This window comes from Mus pahari, chromosome 5, assembly GCF_900095145.1.
Source record: "Mus pahari chromosome 5, PAHARI_EIJ_v1.1, whole genome shotgun sequence".
Taxonomy (NCBI): domain Eukaryota; kingdom Metazoa; phylum Chordata; class Mammalia; order Rodentia; family Muridae; genus Mus; species Mus pahari.
Genome location: NC_034594.1, coordinates 102,689,931 through 102,705,211, shown reverse-complemented (window position 1 = coordinate 102,705,211; position 15,281 = coordinate 102,689,931). Strand labels below are relative to the sequence as shown.

Here is a 15,281-nt window from a genome sequence, read left to right as displayed (position 1 = left end):
AAAAAAAAAAAAACATACTTTCTTTTTAGCAGCCACTGGAACTTTCTCTCAGAATGGCCACATACTGACAGAAAGACTCAAAAAAATTTGAAAGTTAAAATAACATCTGGTATTCTACCAGACTACAAAGGAATAAAACTGGGTATCAAAAGCAACAGGAATTCCAGAACATACACAAACGCACAGAAACTAAATCCGCTAGTGAATGAAAACTGGGTTAAAGAAGAAATCAAAGAAGGCAACTAAAAATTTCAAGAATTGAATGAAAATAAAAACACAACACATCAAAATTTGCAGGACATAATAAAGACAGTTCCAAGAGAAAAATTTAAAGTGCCCGAAACAAGAAGGTTTGAAAAAAAGTAAGAACACTGGCAAAAAAAGTAGTGGATTCAAGAGCTAGATCAGCAGTTAAGAACACTACTGCTCCTACACAGGATCTGGGTCTGGAATATACCTAAAAATCATAATTAGAGAATGTGATGAGATGTGAAGAAGGGAAGTGAAAGGGATATGGAAGCAGAGTTGGAAAAGAGAAAACCAGTAACACCAAAATCAGTGGACAGTCCTACACAGGGCAACAACAGAAGATTCTAGAGGAATCCTGGCGAAGATCCAGTATTGATGGTGTGGCAGAAGGCAGAGGCCTGGAACCAGACTCATTGCAGTGAACATTTGCAAGTAAAGAAGTGTGGAAAAAAAGGGTATACTGTGGGACACACTGCCACATACTACAGCTTCTATAGTGAGATTTTTTTTCCCCCCTTTGGAGGGGAGGTTACAAGGGGTGAGGGAAGGCAGGAAGGGATGAGGAAATTAAGTGGGATTGGGGTGCATGATATGAAATTCACAACGAAGCAATAAAAAGCTAAACAAATAATCAAACAAAACACCAAACCTGGGGCTGGAGAGATGGCTCAGCGGTTAAAAGCACTGACTGCTCTTCCAAAGGTCCTGAGTTCAAATCCCAGCAACCACATGGTGGCTCACAACCATCTGTAATGAGATCTAACACCCTCTTCTGGTGTATGTGAAGACAGCTACAGTGTACTTATATATAATAATAAATAAATCTTTAGACCTGAGTGACTGGAGCAAGCAGGGGCCAACCAGAGCAAGTGGTGTGACCAGAGCTAGTAATCTTCATTCCCAGAAACCACATGATGGCTCATAACCACCAGTACAGCAACAGTGTGTATATATATATATATATATATATATATATATATATATATATATATATATAATCAATCAACCAACCAACCAACCAAAACAAAAACAAAAAACCCACCAAACGAAATAGGTTGGAAAGCTGGCTCAACAATTAAGAGCACTGTCAGCATTTCTAGAGGACCTGGATCTTTAGTTTTAGGCTATCTGACACCCTCTTCTAGTTTCCAAGGGCATCAGGGATGCAGGTACATGGACATAAATACACATAAACAGTTAAAAGATAAAGATGTTTTACAAAAAAGATAATTTCTCTTCAACATCCTATTAATAGCATACAATTTGTTTTTTTTTTTTTTTTAACATATCTATAAGCCTCCAGTACTAAACTATTGATTAAATTTAGGTTTAAAAAGAAGTTTGTTTTTTTATTTTTTTTTGTGACAAGGTCTCATTATATACCTACCCCTGAACTGGCCTGGAATTCTCTAGGTAGACTGGGCTGACCTTGAATTCAGATGCCTGCCTGCCTCTGCCTGCAGAGTGCTATGATTAAAGTTGTGGACGACTGCTTGACTAGATTCAATTTCTTTATTTTTAACTTTTTTTTTTTTTTTTTCGAGACAGGGTTTCTCTGTATAGCCCTAGCTGTCCTGGAACTCACTTTGTAGACCAGGCTAGCCTCAAACTCAGAAATCCGCCTGCCTCTGCCTGCCAAGTGCTGGGATTAAAGGTGTGCGCCACCACTGCCCGGCTCCAATTTCTTTTTTCTTTTCTCTTTCTTTCTTCTCTCTCTCTCTCTCTCTCTTTTGTTTAAAGATTTATTTATTTTATGTATAAAATGAGTGCACTGCAGCTGTATAAATGGTTGTAAGCCTTCATATGGTTGTTGTGAATTTAATTTAGGACCTCTGCTTGCTCCGATCAGCTCCGATCAACCCCACTTGCTCCAGTTGCCCTGCTCGCTCAGGCACAAAGATTTATTTATTATTATAAATAAGTACACTGTTGCTGTCTTCAGACACACCAGAGCCACCATGTGGCTGCTGGGATTTGAACTCAGGACCTTCGGAAGAGCAGTCAGTGCTCTTAGCCGCTGAGCCATCTCACCAGCCCTCCAATTTCTTTATTTGTCTCTCTCTGATAAAATATGTGATCCTAATTAATCTTCCTGACACACCACATTAAAAGGTAAATGTTTGATCTCTCTTTCCTGATACTGACAATTGATGAGTACAGCTCATCTAGGTTCAAAGTCATACACCTAATCTGTCTACTTCAAACACTCACTAACATCTTTTCCTAATGGATTTAGCATCTGCTGATAATTTTCACTTGTTTTTTGTTGACAGGATCTCAACAAGAACAAGTAGACACAATCAGGGCAAGCTCACTATGTAGAGCTAAGGATAGCTTTGTACTTCTTGTCTTCCTGCTGCCAACTCCTAAGTGCTGGGGTTATAGGCAACTAACACCATGCCTGGTGTGGTGGTTTCAATAAGAATGCTCCTATAAGCTCACACTGTAATGCTTGATACCTAGTTGGTGGAACTATTTGGAAAAGATTAGGTGTGGCCTTGTTGGAGGAGGTCTGTCACTGGAGGCAGGCTTTGAAGTTCCAAAAGTCCATGCCATTCCCAGCTAGCTTTCTGTATACCTTGTCCTTGTCAATGTAAGCTCCAAGCTACTGCTCCAGTGCCAAGCCTGTCTACCATCATGTTCCCTGCCATAATGATCATGGCTTCTCTAACCTTCTGCAACTGTGAGTCCCAATAAATTATTTTTTAACTTGCCTTGGTCATGGTCTTTCTTCATAGCAACAGAACAGTAACAAGACATCTGTCTGGTGCTTGACTCTTTTTCTTTGCCAAACTTAAATTCTTCTGCTTTAACTTTTTGAGTGCTGCACATTTAAAATTATGAACTAGCATGTCCAGCTCTCTTCCGATATTTTTTAGGTCAAGTTTATTTTTGGATATAAGTAAGTAGATGAGGGCTGGAGAGATGGTTCAGTAGTTAAAAGCATTGACTGTTCTTCTAGAGGTCCCGAGTTCAATTCCCAGCAACCACATGGTGGCTCACAACCATCTGTAATGGGATCTGATGCCCTCTTCTGGTGTGTCTGAAGACAGCAAAAGTGTACTTGCATACATTAAATAAAGAAATATTTAAACAAGCAAGCAAGCAAGCAAACAGGTTGATGAGTAAAAATGAGGCACAAATTTGTACCCATGTAATCCCAGTACATAGGCGGCTGAGGCAGGAGGATAAAGAGTTGAGGCCAAGCGATGCTACAAAAGACCTTATTTTAAAAGTTGGAAAATAATATTTGTATTTTGATATTTAATGTCTGGATGTAAAGAATGTTCAAATAGGGGCTGGTGAGATGGCTCAGTGGGTAAGAGCACCCGACTGCTCTTCCGAAGGTCCGGAGTTCAAATCCCAGCAACCACATGGTGGCTCATAACCATCTGTAACAAGATCTGACACCTTCTTTTGGAGTGTCTGAAGACAGCTACAATGTATTTACATATAATAAATAAATAAATCTTTAAAAAAAATCTTAAAAAAAAAAGTTCAAATATCCCTACTAGCCTTAGGATTTCAAATTAAATGTTAAGTCATGGTAAGTGCGAAAATGTTGTTTCTAAATAACAAAACAAGCTACAGGTAGTGGTTTATGCTTTTAATCTTAGGGAGGCAGAGGCAAGCAGATCAACATGATTTCCACGCTAAGACTACACAGAGAGACCCCCTATTCAAAAACAAACAGGTAACAAACTATCTTACCTGAACAATATTATCCATGTTGCTAAATTCCATACACTTCTGTCCTCTCTGGTGGTCACAGTAGTACTTGTTTTGTTTCCACTGTGGGGGTGAGTGTGTCCGAGACTGTGGATTATTTGGTAGGTTGAGCTGCATCATTACCATTCCTCCACCTGCTGGCTGCTGTGGCATAGCTGAAATCAAGATGATTAGCACACTGAGACCAGTGTATTTTAACAACTAATTGTTATTTGGAATACTAGGAAAACAACATTAATTCCACATTTTTGAATTAGTTTTTACAACTATGTATACAAATCAGATTTAAGCTCTAGTGAAACCTGCTGCATACAAATGGTGTGTGTTTAAAAAGGCATTAAAACAAAACCTTCAGAGAAGGTCATGGTGTTACAAACCTGGAATCCCAGCACCGAGGACACAAAGGCAGAAGGATCATGCTTGGGTTAGCCTAATCTATGCATCTTTGTAGTATGAACTTACTTAACAAACAAAAGCCCAAAGGTTCAAGAAAACAAACAAACAAACAAACAAACCAAGCAAACAACAAAACCTTTCAAAATATCAAAAAGCCAAAACAAAATAAAAAGTGGAAATCCTTTAGACAATTATCTTGAAGGACCTAGTAGAGAACGATGTGTGTGTGTGTGTGTGTGTGTGTGTGTGCCCCCAACTTTTAAAATAGATATTTTCCAAATAAAGACAAATTTTGTGAAAGTATTTTACCAAAATAAGGGGAAGGTTGGGTCATGGTGGTACATCCCTATAATCCCGTTAATACAGATCTCTGTGAGTTTGAGGCCAGCATAGTCTAAATGGAGATAGCTAGGGTTACATTCAAAGAGCCTTTCTCAAAAAGCAAACCAAGAAGAAAACAAACCAAAAATAAGAAGAAATGTTACACTTGTACAGGGTGATTAGCAGAGAAAAACATGGCCCAAGAGGGTCAGAGAGCCCAATTTTAGTACACAGGAGTAAGGGTGCCTGGCATCAAGCAAAATAACCTGAATTTCATCTATAGGACCTACATGGGGGAAGAAAATAATTCTTGAAAGTTGCCCTCTGATCTTCACATGTATACCTGTAATAAACTCTTTGATAATTGTGTAGTAGAGATAAATAAACAAGGTTACCTTCTTATTTCTCTTGCACAACTGCTACAGCATTTAAAAATACATTTGTTTTGTATGTGTATGTGTGCACGCCCAACGGTACATGCACGTGAATCATGGTGCATGTGAGGAGATAGGACAACTTTTCCAAGTCATTTTCTGTTTTCCACCTTGTTGAGGCAGGGTCTCTAGCTATGCTGTATACTCCAATCTCTGTGGTCCTTCAACTTCCCAGTGATTCACTCTCTGTGTTTCATCTACCATAGAAATACTGGGATTATACATGTATGCTACTATATCCGGGATTTTACTTACTTAATTTATTTATTATTTATTTGGTGGGTACTTGATAGGGGTGGTAGTGGTTGAGACAGGGTCTTATTTTGAGGCCCTCCCTTGCTTCATTTGAAATCATAGCTCTGCCTGCCTCTGCTTCTTGTATAGTGTATTAAAAGTCTGCACCACCATACTTTGCATTTAAAAAACAAAAACAAAAAACTTGTGTTATTGAATGGATCAAGCCTGGACTGTCAGGCTTAGGTAGCTAGTGCCTGCACCCAGTGAGTCATATCCGAGGTCCCATTTTTAGTTTGTAAGTATGTACTTTACCTTACATCAAAAATGTTAAGTTGTGTGAGACAGGCTTCATACCCTTGTTTTCCAGATCCCTATATATAGAAACAGCTTGACTGAGAGGAGCACATCTCAAAGATGTCCTGAGCCTCAACTGAAAGTGACCTGGGCTGGTAACAGCCACAGTTAGTCATTTACTGACAATCAGTCATTGTTTGTCAAAAGATCACCACAGGAAAATACAGTGTAATGCTAAATATTTGGATAAGATCTTAAAGCAGAGAAGAGCATAAAAGCATTTTAAACATCTGGAGAGATATTTGACAAAGAGAGGATCTGGGGAGCAGGCATTCCTAGAAGGAAAACAGTAAAACAGGTACTCTTGGTATGAGAAGGTTTTAATAGTCAGCACTCAGGAGGTGGAGACAGGAAAATAGCCTTGAATTTGTGGCCAGCCTCAGGCTAAAAAGAGATACTCAGTCCCAAATAGGGGTAAAAAGAAAAGGAAAATTTGTAATATGAAGTAAGGTTCTGCACATCTGAGCACACATGTCCTTTCTAGTACATTTTGAGTTGTCCAGTTTTTTCTTTTTTCAAATTTATTTTTATGCTGTGTGTATGGTGTTGTCTGTGTGAATGTATGTGTATGGACCCCTTACATGCAGTACCTGAGGATGACAGAAGAGGTGAAAAAACCCTAAGAATGGAGGTAGAGCCAGAAGTTAGCTACTCTGTGGGTGTGAGGAACAGAATCAAGGTCATCTGGAAGAATAGCCAGTCTTCTTTTCTCTCTCTCTCTCTCTCTCTCTCTCTCTCTCTCTCTCTCTCTCTCTCTCTCTCTCTCTCTCTCTCTCTCTCTCTCTCTCTCTCTCTCTCTCTCTCTCTCTCTCTCCTCTCTTTTTTTTTTGTTTTTTTTCTGAGACAGGGTTTGTCTGAGTAGCCCTGGCTGTCCTCGAACTCAGAAATCCGCCTGCCTCTGCCTCCCAAGTGCTGGCATAGCCAGTCCTCTTAACTAAAGAATTTTTTAGTCAGAGAATGAAGAAATTTTTGTTTCAGGACAATAATTATGTACTAATTTTTGTGTTGGGGAAATAGATAAAACTGAGGAAAACATAAACAAAATACTTATAGAGATTACTGCAAAGACATGAAAAGAACACTAAAATCAGCACAGTGGGGAACGAAAAAAATCTTCTGGCTGTAAGGAAATCGGGACTTTATGAGTATTACAGGGAGCCACAAAAGAGTCATGAGTCTGAGACCTCTCCATTGGTCACTAGATCGAGGCTGTGGTAAGATTAAGTAAAATGGGGAGTCTGACATGCCTTTAAACTTTTGGCTACATGATTTTGTTTCAGTAGGAGGAAGGTACACTAGGTGTTAGCAAAAAGGCAGTAGTTGAGGCCTTAGGCCTATTAGATTACCCAGAAAACTCTAGAGAATTAAGAGGGCTTAGAGGAAAGGTTCTCCAAGATTACTAAGCCCATAGATAGGAGAGAATGAAGGCAGAAGGGTGAATCTATTAGAAAAGGAAGGAGAGAGCTGCATGTGACAACCTGACTCAACACAGGACATGAGACACTGGAGTGCACATCACCACAGGCAGCTGAGAACCAGTCAGCTGACCTCTGCATCGGTCATCTAGGCATACCTGCACACTGGTGGCCTTGGAGCTGTTGAGAGCTGCATGGTGATGTGGTTCGAGGAAACTGTACTTGTTCTGACCCTGGATGTTGTAAGTAACCAACTGCAGAGCTATAGGGTGAGAAAACCAAACACAGAAAACAGCACAATGAGATACAGATGACCAAACAGTCTTTGAAATACACATTCTTCCAAATTTATTTAAATGGATATGTTTTTTCAGATTGGCTGGCAGGAGCCAAACCTAATTTAACTAATCTCTGAATTATGATCAGTCAGTAAAAACTACTTTATATTCACAATATTGACTGAGACACTGAAAATATATCTCCTAGCAGGGCTTGGTGGCACATGCCTTTGATCCCAGCACTTGGGAGGCAGAGGCAGGCGGATTTCTGAGTTCGAGGCCAGCCTGGTCTACAGAATGAGTTCCACGATAGCCAGGAAAACCCTGTCTCAAAAAAAACAAAAAACATGGGGCTGGTGAGATGGCTCAGTAGGTAAGAGCACCCGACTGCTCTTCCAAAGGTCCGGAGTTCAAATCCCAGCAACCACATGGTGGCTCACAACCATCCGTAACAAGATCTGACGCCCTCTTCTGGAGTGTCTGAAGTCAGCTGCAGTGTACTTAAATATAATAAATAAATGTTAAAAAAAAAAAAAAAAACAAAAAAAAACCCCCAAAAAACAAACAAACAAAATTATATATATATATCCATCCTAATCCTACCATTGAAAATTTTACAAATTATTCTAATGTATCTTTGTTAGGAAAGGGGAGAAATTCAATCATAATCTAAAAAAATAAATAAATTAAAAAAAGGACAGAATGGCAATTTGACAGTAATTAGACTCTGAAGAAAATGCTATTTCTTGAAAAATATAATAAGCCAGGCAGTAGTGGCAGCACATGCCTTTAGCCCTAAAACTTGGGAGGCAGCAGCAGGCAGATCAAGGCCAGCCTGGTCTACAGGGTGAGTTCCAGGATAATCAGGGCTTCACAGAGAACCTTGTCTTAAAAAAAGTAATTCCCCCACCACCACCCAAAACCAAACCAAACCAAACCAAACCAAACCAAACCACCAAAAGAGTAGTAAGAATAAAGACAACAAATCTGACATATTCTAACAAAATAGAAGGTAAGTAGGTAAAAAACCAAACAAACAAATAAACAATTAAAAAAACCAAAACAAACAAACCCCCCAATCAACCCCAAGTTGTTGAGATTCTTTGAATGGCATTTATAGCTAAACTATATGACTTTATTGTAAATCTTCAAAGTTTCCTCTTTTAGCAAGTTCTTTCAGGCTAATGATGTGAAGTTATAGAATAATGAAATCACATATAGTCAGGGATCTTGATTTATATTAGCCTGATCAGTGTCTATTTAGTCATCTTCCTACTGAGAAGTTTAAATAAGTATTACTCAATAACTTCATCCATTTCTTGGAACTGTCTCATATAATTGCATTAAAAACACCAGTTTAAACATAACTACCAATGAAGTAGAAATTACAAAGATGTCAGAAAACACAATAGATATAATCAGTCAAATCTATCGACAGGCAATTTTTTTTAAAATTTATTATATCTTTTTTTTGTTTTGTTTTTTGTTTTTTGTTTTTTCAAGACAGGGTTTCTCTGTGTAGCCCTGGCTGTCCTTGAACTCAGAAATTCGCTGCCTCTGCCTCCCAAGTGCTGGGATTAAAGGTGTGTGCCACCATGCCCAGCTAATTTATTATATCTTAAGTACACTGTAGCTGACTTCAGACACACCAGAAGAGGGCATCAGATTCCATTATGGGTGGTTGTGAGCCAGCATGTGGTTGCTGGGATTTGAACTCAGGACCTTTGGAAGAGCAGTCAATGCTCTTAACTGCTGAGCCATCTCTCCAGCTCCCTCGACAGGCAATTCTTAGTACATATTTGGAACTTACAAAGTATTTATGGGGTACCCTCATTTTACTTAAGGGATTACAAATAATAATAATAATAATAATAATAATAATAATAATAATAATAATAATGAAAGGTATGAATGGCATAATGGGTATATGCATTTAAAAAATTCTTTACGGATAAATATACTGAAATGTTCATGAATAAAATGATACCTGGTATCTACAGGAGGATGATCTGGAGAGCTGGCTCAGTGGTCCAAAGCACTTACTGCTCTTGTAAAGAACATGTTTGATTCCTAGCATGGTGGCTCACAACCATATAAAACTCCAGTCCCCGGGGATCCACTGCCCTCTTTTGACCTCCAAGGCATGCAAGTGATGCTTGCATATACATTCAGGCAAACATGCATACCCATAAAATAATAAATAAGTCTAAAAAACCAATAAAACTCTAGATGACTAGGCAGAGGTTTAGATGAAAATACAATAGTTACTGTGTGAATACATGAGGGTTCTGCATGTATTTGTTTATATTTACGTGTTTTAAGAATGCCCAATAATAATAGCATGCCGCATTTTTAAAGCTTTGTGTTTAATTATTGGCAACATACACATAGATTTATATGAAATTCATGCTGATGATTCCTTAATAATAACAATCATCTTTGCTGCTTAAGTGGTAGTAAGCCAATAGTTCAATTAAATGGAAAGAGAAAGGAATTAAAAGGAGCGTTAAAGTGCTTTGAGGGGCTGAAAAACTGGCCCACATGATAAAAATGTTGTATTCTTTCTCTCTTCCTTTCTTTTTCCCTTACACACACACACACACACACACACACACACACACACACACACACACACACTTAATAACTTACTTTGCTGTTAGTTATGCCCAGAACATATTACATGAATCTGAGCTATAGAAATAATATAGCTTAAGCAACTGTCTGGAGAATTGGAGAATTTTCTAGGTTTCCCTGGCCTACAGAGAGAGCCCATCACCTGCTCTTGTTCACATGCCCATGGTCTACTCATCGTGAGGTCCCTTGATCTCGACATGAGTGTGCCCACATTATGCCTTCCCTCATGTAAACAAAAAAAGGTTCTATCTATTGTAGAAGAAATGAGATGTTCTGAGTAGACAACTTAGCAGTAAGAAGAATACTTTTTATTTTATTTATTTAATGAATTTGTAATCTTTTGTTACTTATTCTGCTATTGCTACAGAAACCATATTGTGGTTGTCACTGTAGGTGAGAATGCACTAGTTTGTTCATAAAAAAATACTTATGGCAAAAAATATTTAACATGAAACTCACCTTAGCACCTAACTTACTTTTCCTTTCAATTATTTATTTATTCATTGACTTATTTCCCCATTCATTAATTCATTCATTTATATTTGAGACAAGGTCTCAACTCTGTAGCCCAAGCTGGCCTGAACTATGTAGACTAGGCTGGCCTATTATTCAGAGCTCTAACTGCCTCTGCTTCCCCAGTGCTGGGATCAAAAAAGACATGAGCCACCATGTCTGGTATCTTCTGGATCTCAATATGCAGCCCTGGCTGGTCTGGAACTAAGAGAAATCTGCCAGACTCTGCCTCTTGCCTCCAGAGTACCGAGATAAAAAGGGTATGTCTACACACTTTTCTTTTTGCAGTGATCAAACTCAGCGACCTGCAAAGTCATTTGCCACTGAGTTTTATTTCTAAGCTTAAAAAGTTTTTTTTTTGTTTTAGGATTTATTTATTTGATTTTTTTTGTGAGTATTAATTATTTGCCTAAATGTCTGTGTATGCATTGTATGTGTGCCTGGTCCCTGGGGAAGTCAGGAGAGGGCTTCAGATTCCCTGGAACTAGAGTTTCAAAAGGTTGTGAACCATGTTATGGGTGACGGGAACTCAATCCAGGTCCTCTACAAGAGAAACTGAGCCCTCTCTCCAGCAGCAACTCTAATAGTGTTGCACAGATCTCCAGACTATATTCATTTGGCATATATGAGAATTTATGCCTTACTATTTTTTACTCATTTTTTAGGCAAATGTTGGAAACTTACTCTTTAATAGCAACAAAAGTAGAACTGCATCCAACAATAGATTGACCGACTTTATTACTCACAACTGTATTAAGGATGCTTGAGAAAAAACCAAACAGAAAACAAAACTAGAAGCTTAGGAGCAATAAATAAAAGTTCAAGGAAGGTATAAGGAGTAGGGCCAAAGGGGACACTTGGGAGTTACTAGGATACACATGGGGGTTACTAAGGCATATTTCGGAGATACTAGGGCACACCTGGGATTAGAAGGGCACACTTGAGGGTCACTAAGGCACACTTGGGATGTCACAAGAACAAATATAAGGGTTACTAGGGCACACTTACAGAAAAAGGCTTAAAGTTGGCTTTCTTCATCATCCTTTCATAAAGATTCTGTGATACAAAGCATTTTCTAAGAGTTCTAAAATAAAGGTTTCTATGTTCTAGGTTGCCCTCTGAGATTATAGATCAAAGAAGATATAGTATTATGCTTTTGAATTTCAAGTTATAAATGTAAAATGAAGGTTAAAATAGTAGAAATATCCCTTAAAACAAGTGTTTTGAACAATACTTCCAAGGACAAGCAAATAAGCATTGGTCAAGTCAGGAAGGGTTCAGGAAGGTCCCAAAAAGTGAGAGAAGCTCAGTGAAAGTAACCCCAGCATTGTATCAGAGGAAATAATATGCTAGGCCAGGCCTTTAATCCCAGCACTTGGGAGACAAAGGCAGATGGAGCTCTGATTTTTGAGGCAAGTCCGAACACACAAGTTGCAGTGTGTAGGTGTTTGCATGGGGTAAGTACATGAGTTCAATTGCCTGTGGGGCCAGAGGCATCAGATCCCACAGATCCCACGAAGTTGGAGTTACAGACTACTGTGAGCCAGCAAGTACTCTTAACTGTTAAGCCATCTTTCCAGACTGTATTTTTAAAGATTTTAAATTCACGTAAATTTCCATTTTCATTGTGCAATAGCTTTACTTTACAGGGACTGAAATGATTAGCTTATGCAAATATTTAAAAATCAATAAAAAGGGGCTTGAGGATGCTCAGCAGGTAAGAGCATGGCAGAGCATCCACATCTAATTTCCAGCACCTATATGGAGGGTCACTGCCATCTGTAACTTCAGTTCCAGGGGATCCAATGGTCTCTTCTGACCACCCTGTGTACTGCATACATGTGGTGCACTTATATACAATGCAGAAAAACAGACATAAAAAAATCAAAACAATTATTAAATAGTCAGCATGATACCTTTTGTTTTTAAAGACAAAATGATTTTTAGCAATTCAGTTAAACGTAGCCCTTTGGTCAACTTTCAATAGAGTAGCACACCATATGCCTGGCAGACAGTGGGAAGCCAGGAAGAGTAGGCTTTGTAGTCATGCTCACCTTAAATTACTTTGTTGGCCAGGTGGAATGACACTGTAATAGACTGGCATTCCTGTTGTGGGCAGAGATCCTTGATTAGACTGATTAGGGAACACAACAGGCTGTTGATAAGTCTGATGGGCAATTCCTTGAGAACCTTGAGGCAGTGAAACCTAAAATTTGAAAGACAATTTAAATAGAAAAAAAGAATTTTCTAAGCCTTGGAGATGTTCATGTCAAGATCCTATAAATGTGTAAAGCATTACTAGTTAAAACAAGCTCACCACATCACCACCACAATGGTCTATGTGCCCTTGGGGCAGATACTAGTTTTGACTGACTCTTATGAATCATAAAATAGGTTAAGTGCATTCAATTTTGAAAGATATGCTTTATCCTTAAAAGTTATTTTAAAAAAGAAGCCCTAGCAAAACGATGATCTTGTGACAAGGAAGAGCCATCTACTTTACTTCAGGCAAAGCTGACAAGGGCTTAGGTCATACCAAGAGCTGTGGAGCTACAGTCGTCCAGACAAGGCACCATCTCCTCACTTAACTGGCTATGAAACCCTGGGCAAATAATTTAACTGCTCTGAGGTACCTCAGTTCCATATCAGAAAAGCTGGAAATGTGTCTCCAACATAGCCAAGGACAGACTGATCTGATCTGAGATAGAACATCTAAAGGATTTAGCTCAGCAAGCATCTGAAACTGAATTTTCAATTCTCCATGAGAAACTGGATGGTCTTGTTAGATCTTAACTCTCTATCTACTTCAGTTCTTTGGTTTCTAAATCAGAAACCACAAGGTACAAGGAAGCTTCCTGATTTATAAATGCACATGAAATTACAGTGGGCTACTGTGTTTTTATTAAATACCCCTAACACATAATGTATGATGGTAAAGATGTAACAAGAGATGGCCACAGATAAGAACACTACTGAGCACTTACTGCCAGGTTCCAAATGCTTTGTGCATTATCTCATTAAAACATACCATCTGCCCAAGAAGGTACTTTCATAATCTTTGGGAATTTTTGTTATGTTTCTGTTTTCTGTTGCTGTAGAGGTATTATTTGAGACAGGGACTTGCTATCCTAACTGGCCTTAAAAGTGTGTTGCAACCAGGGAGTGGTGGCGCATACCTTTGATCCCAGCACTTGGGAGGCAGAGGCAGGAAGATTTCTGAGTTTGAGGCCAGCCTGGTCTATAGAGTGAGTTCCAGGACAGCCAGGGCTACACAGACAACACAGAGAAACCCTGTCTTGAAAAACCAAAAACCAACCAACCAACCAACCAACCAAAAATGTGTTGCAAACCAGGCTGGCCTGAAACTTGCTGTAGTCCTCCTGGCTCTGCCACTAAAATACTGGTATTACAGGTGTGTGCAACTGTGACTGGCAACATGGCAACATTCCTGTTTTATAGATAAGTTGATTGGAGTTAAGTAATTTCTCTAAAGGTGTACTGCATTCCAGATTAGTGAGTACTACACAGTGAAACCCAGGTTTTAAAAACGGTTAATTAACCTTTAATTCTTATTTATGTAACATAACATATTTCTGAAATGCAACCTGCAGCCAACCAGTCATCTCAAAGTTCAGAGTAAACTCTTAATTACTTTCTCTCTGGTGCATTTATTTCCAATTAAAAACAAACAAACTGATTTATCCACCATTGTAAAATATAACACATTTCAGTCTTTTTGTTTACTGAGAAGGTATATACTTTTCTGAGATTATTTCCAATTATATAAGATACAGTGAAAAAAATGACACAGCTTTATTGGGCCGGCTAAAACAATTTAAGTTTCTGTGTCTGTACATACTTGTGTGTAGATGTATGTACTGATACACTGAGAACAGAGGCTGACACTGGGTCTATCTCAATCTCCATCTTATATTTTGACACAATTTCTCACTGAACTTGAAGTTCCCCAGTTTCACTAGGCTGGCTGCACCAGCAAGCCCAGGGACTCCCCTGTTTACATCACCCCAGCACTAAAATCAGTGCACAGCTCATTTTGTGGGTGAAGATGGACCTCAGGTCCTGATAACTGCAAAGGAAGCAATATATACCAAGTCATTTCTCCAGCACTCAAGTAGTTCAAGGCCAGCCTGGTAGCCAGACCTACACAGTTAGATGGTTTCAAAAAACAAAATAAACAACAACAAAATCTGAATTCCAAGAGAGAGAGAAAAAAATGGATGCTGCTTAAGAATGTGTTGCTTCGGAATACACTGATAAGGATGTATTATTTGGCCCAGCTTGTTTTTCAGATGACAGTTTATTACTATTCAACTCATCTACCTAAAACAGTAGGAACATGACAAAGGAAGCTCCTACTAACAGATGGATAACTCTAACCGTTTACCCAGTGTGAGGACTGCTTGATATATAACACGTATCCTTGCAAGAGAAACATGTTATAGTGCAAGCATAATGCTTCAATCCCCAGAACTTCAAAAATAACATGTCCTTGTAAAAAACAGGAACTATTCTGAATATTCAGCTCCATTTAAAAATTGCTAAGGGCTGGTGAGATGGCTCAGTGGGTAAGAGCACCCGACTATTCTTCCAAAGGACCGGAGTTCAATTCCCAGCAACCACATGGNGGCTCATAACCATCCATAACAAGATCTGACGCCCTCTTCTGGAGTATCTGAAGACAGCTACAGTGTACTTACATA

General features: G+C 38.8%; 1 protein-coding gene across 9 annotated transcripts in view; it reads right to left on the bottom strand.

Moving 5' to 3' along the window:
- R3hdm1 (R3H domain containing 1) overlaps nt 1-15,281 on the bottom strand; it is a 135,634-nt gene that overhangs the window by 10,048 nt on the left and 110,305 nt on the right. For all 9 annotated transcript variants that reach the window (XM_029538774.1, XM_021199150.1, XM_021199151.2 and 6 more), the window contains 3 exons: nt 12,615-12,766; nt 7,294-7,397; nt 3,961-4,133 (listed from right to left, as the gene is read on the bottom strand). In XM_029538774.1, the coding sequence (XP_029394634.1) occupies nt 3,961-4,133; nt 7,294-7,397; nt 12,615-12,766 (429 nt within the window). The remainder of the gene's footprint in view (nt 1-3,960; nt 4,134-7,293; nt 7,398-12,614; nt 12,767-15,281) is intronic.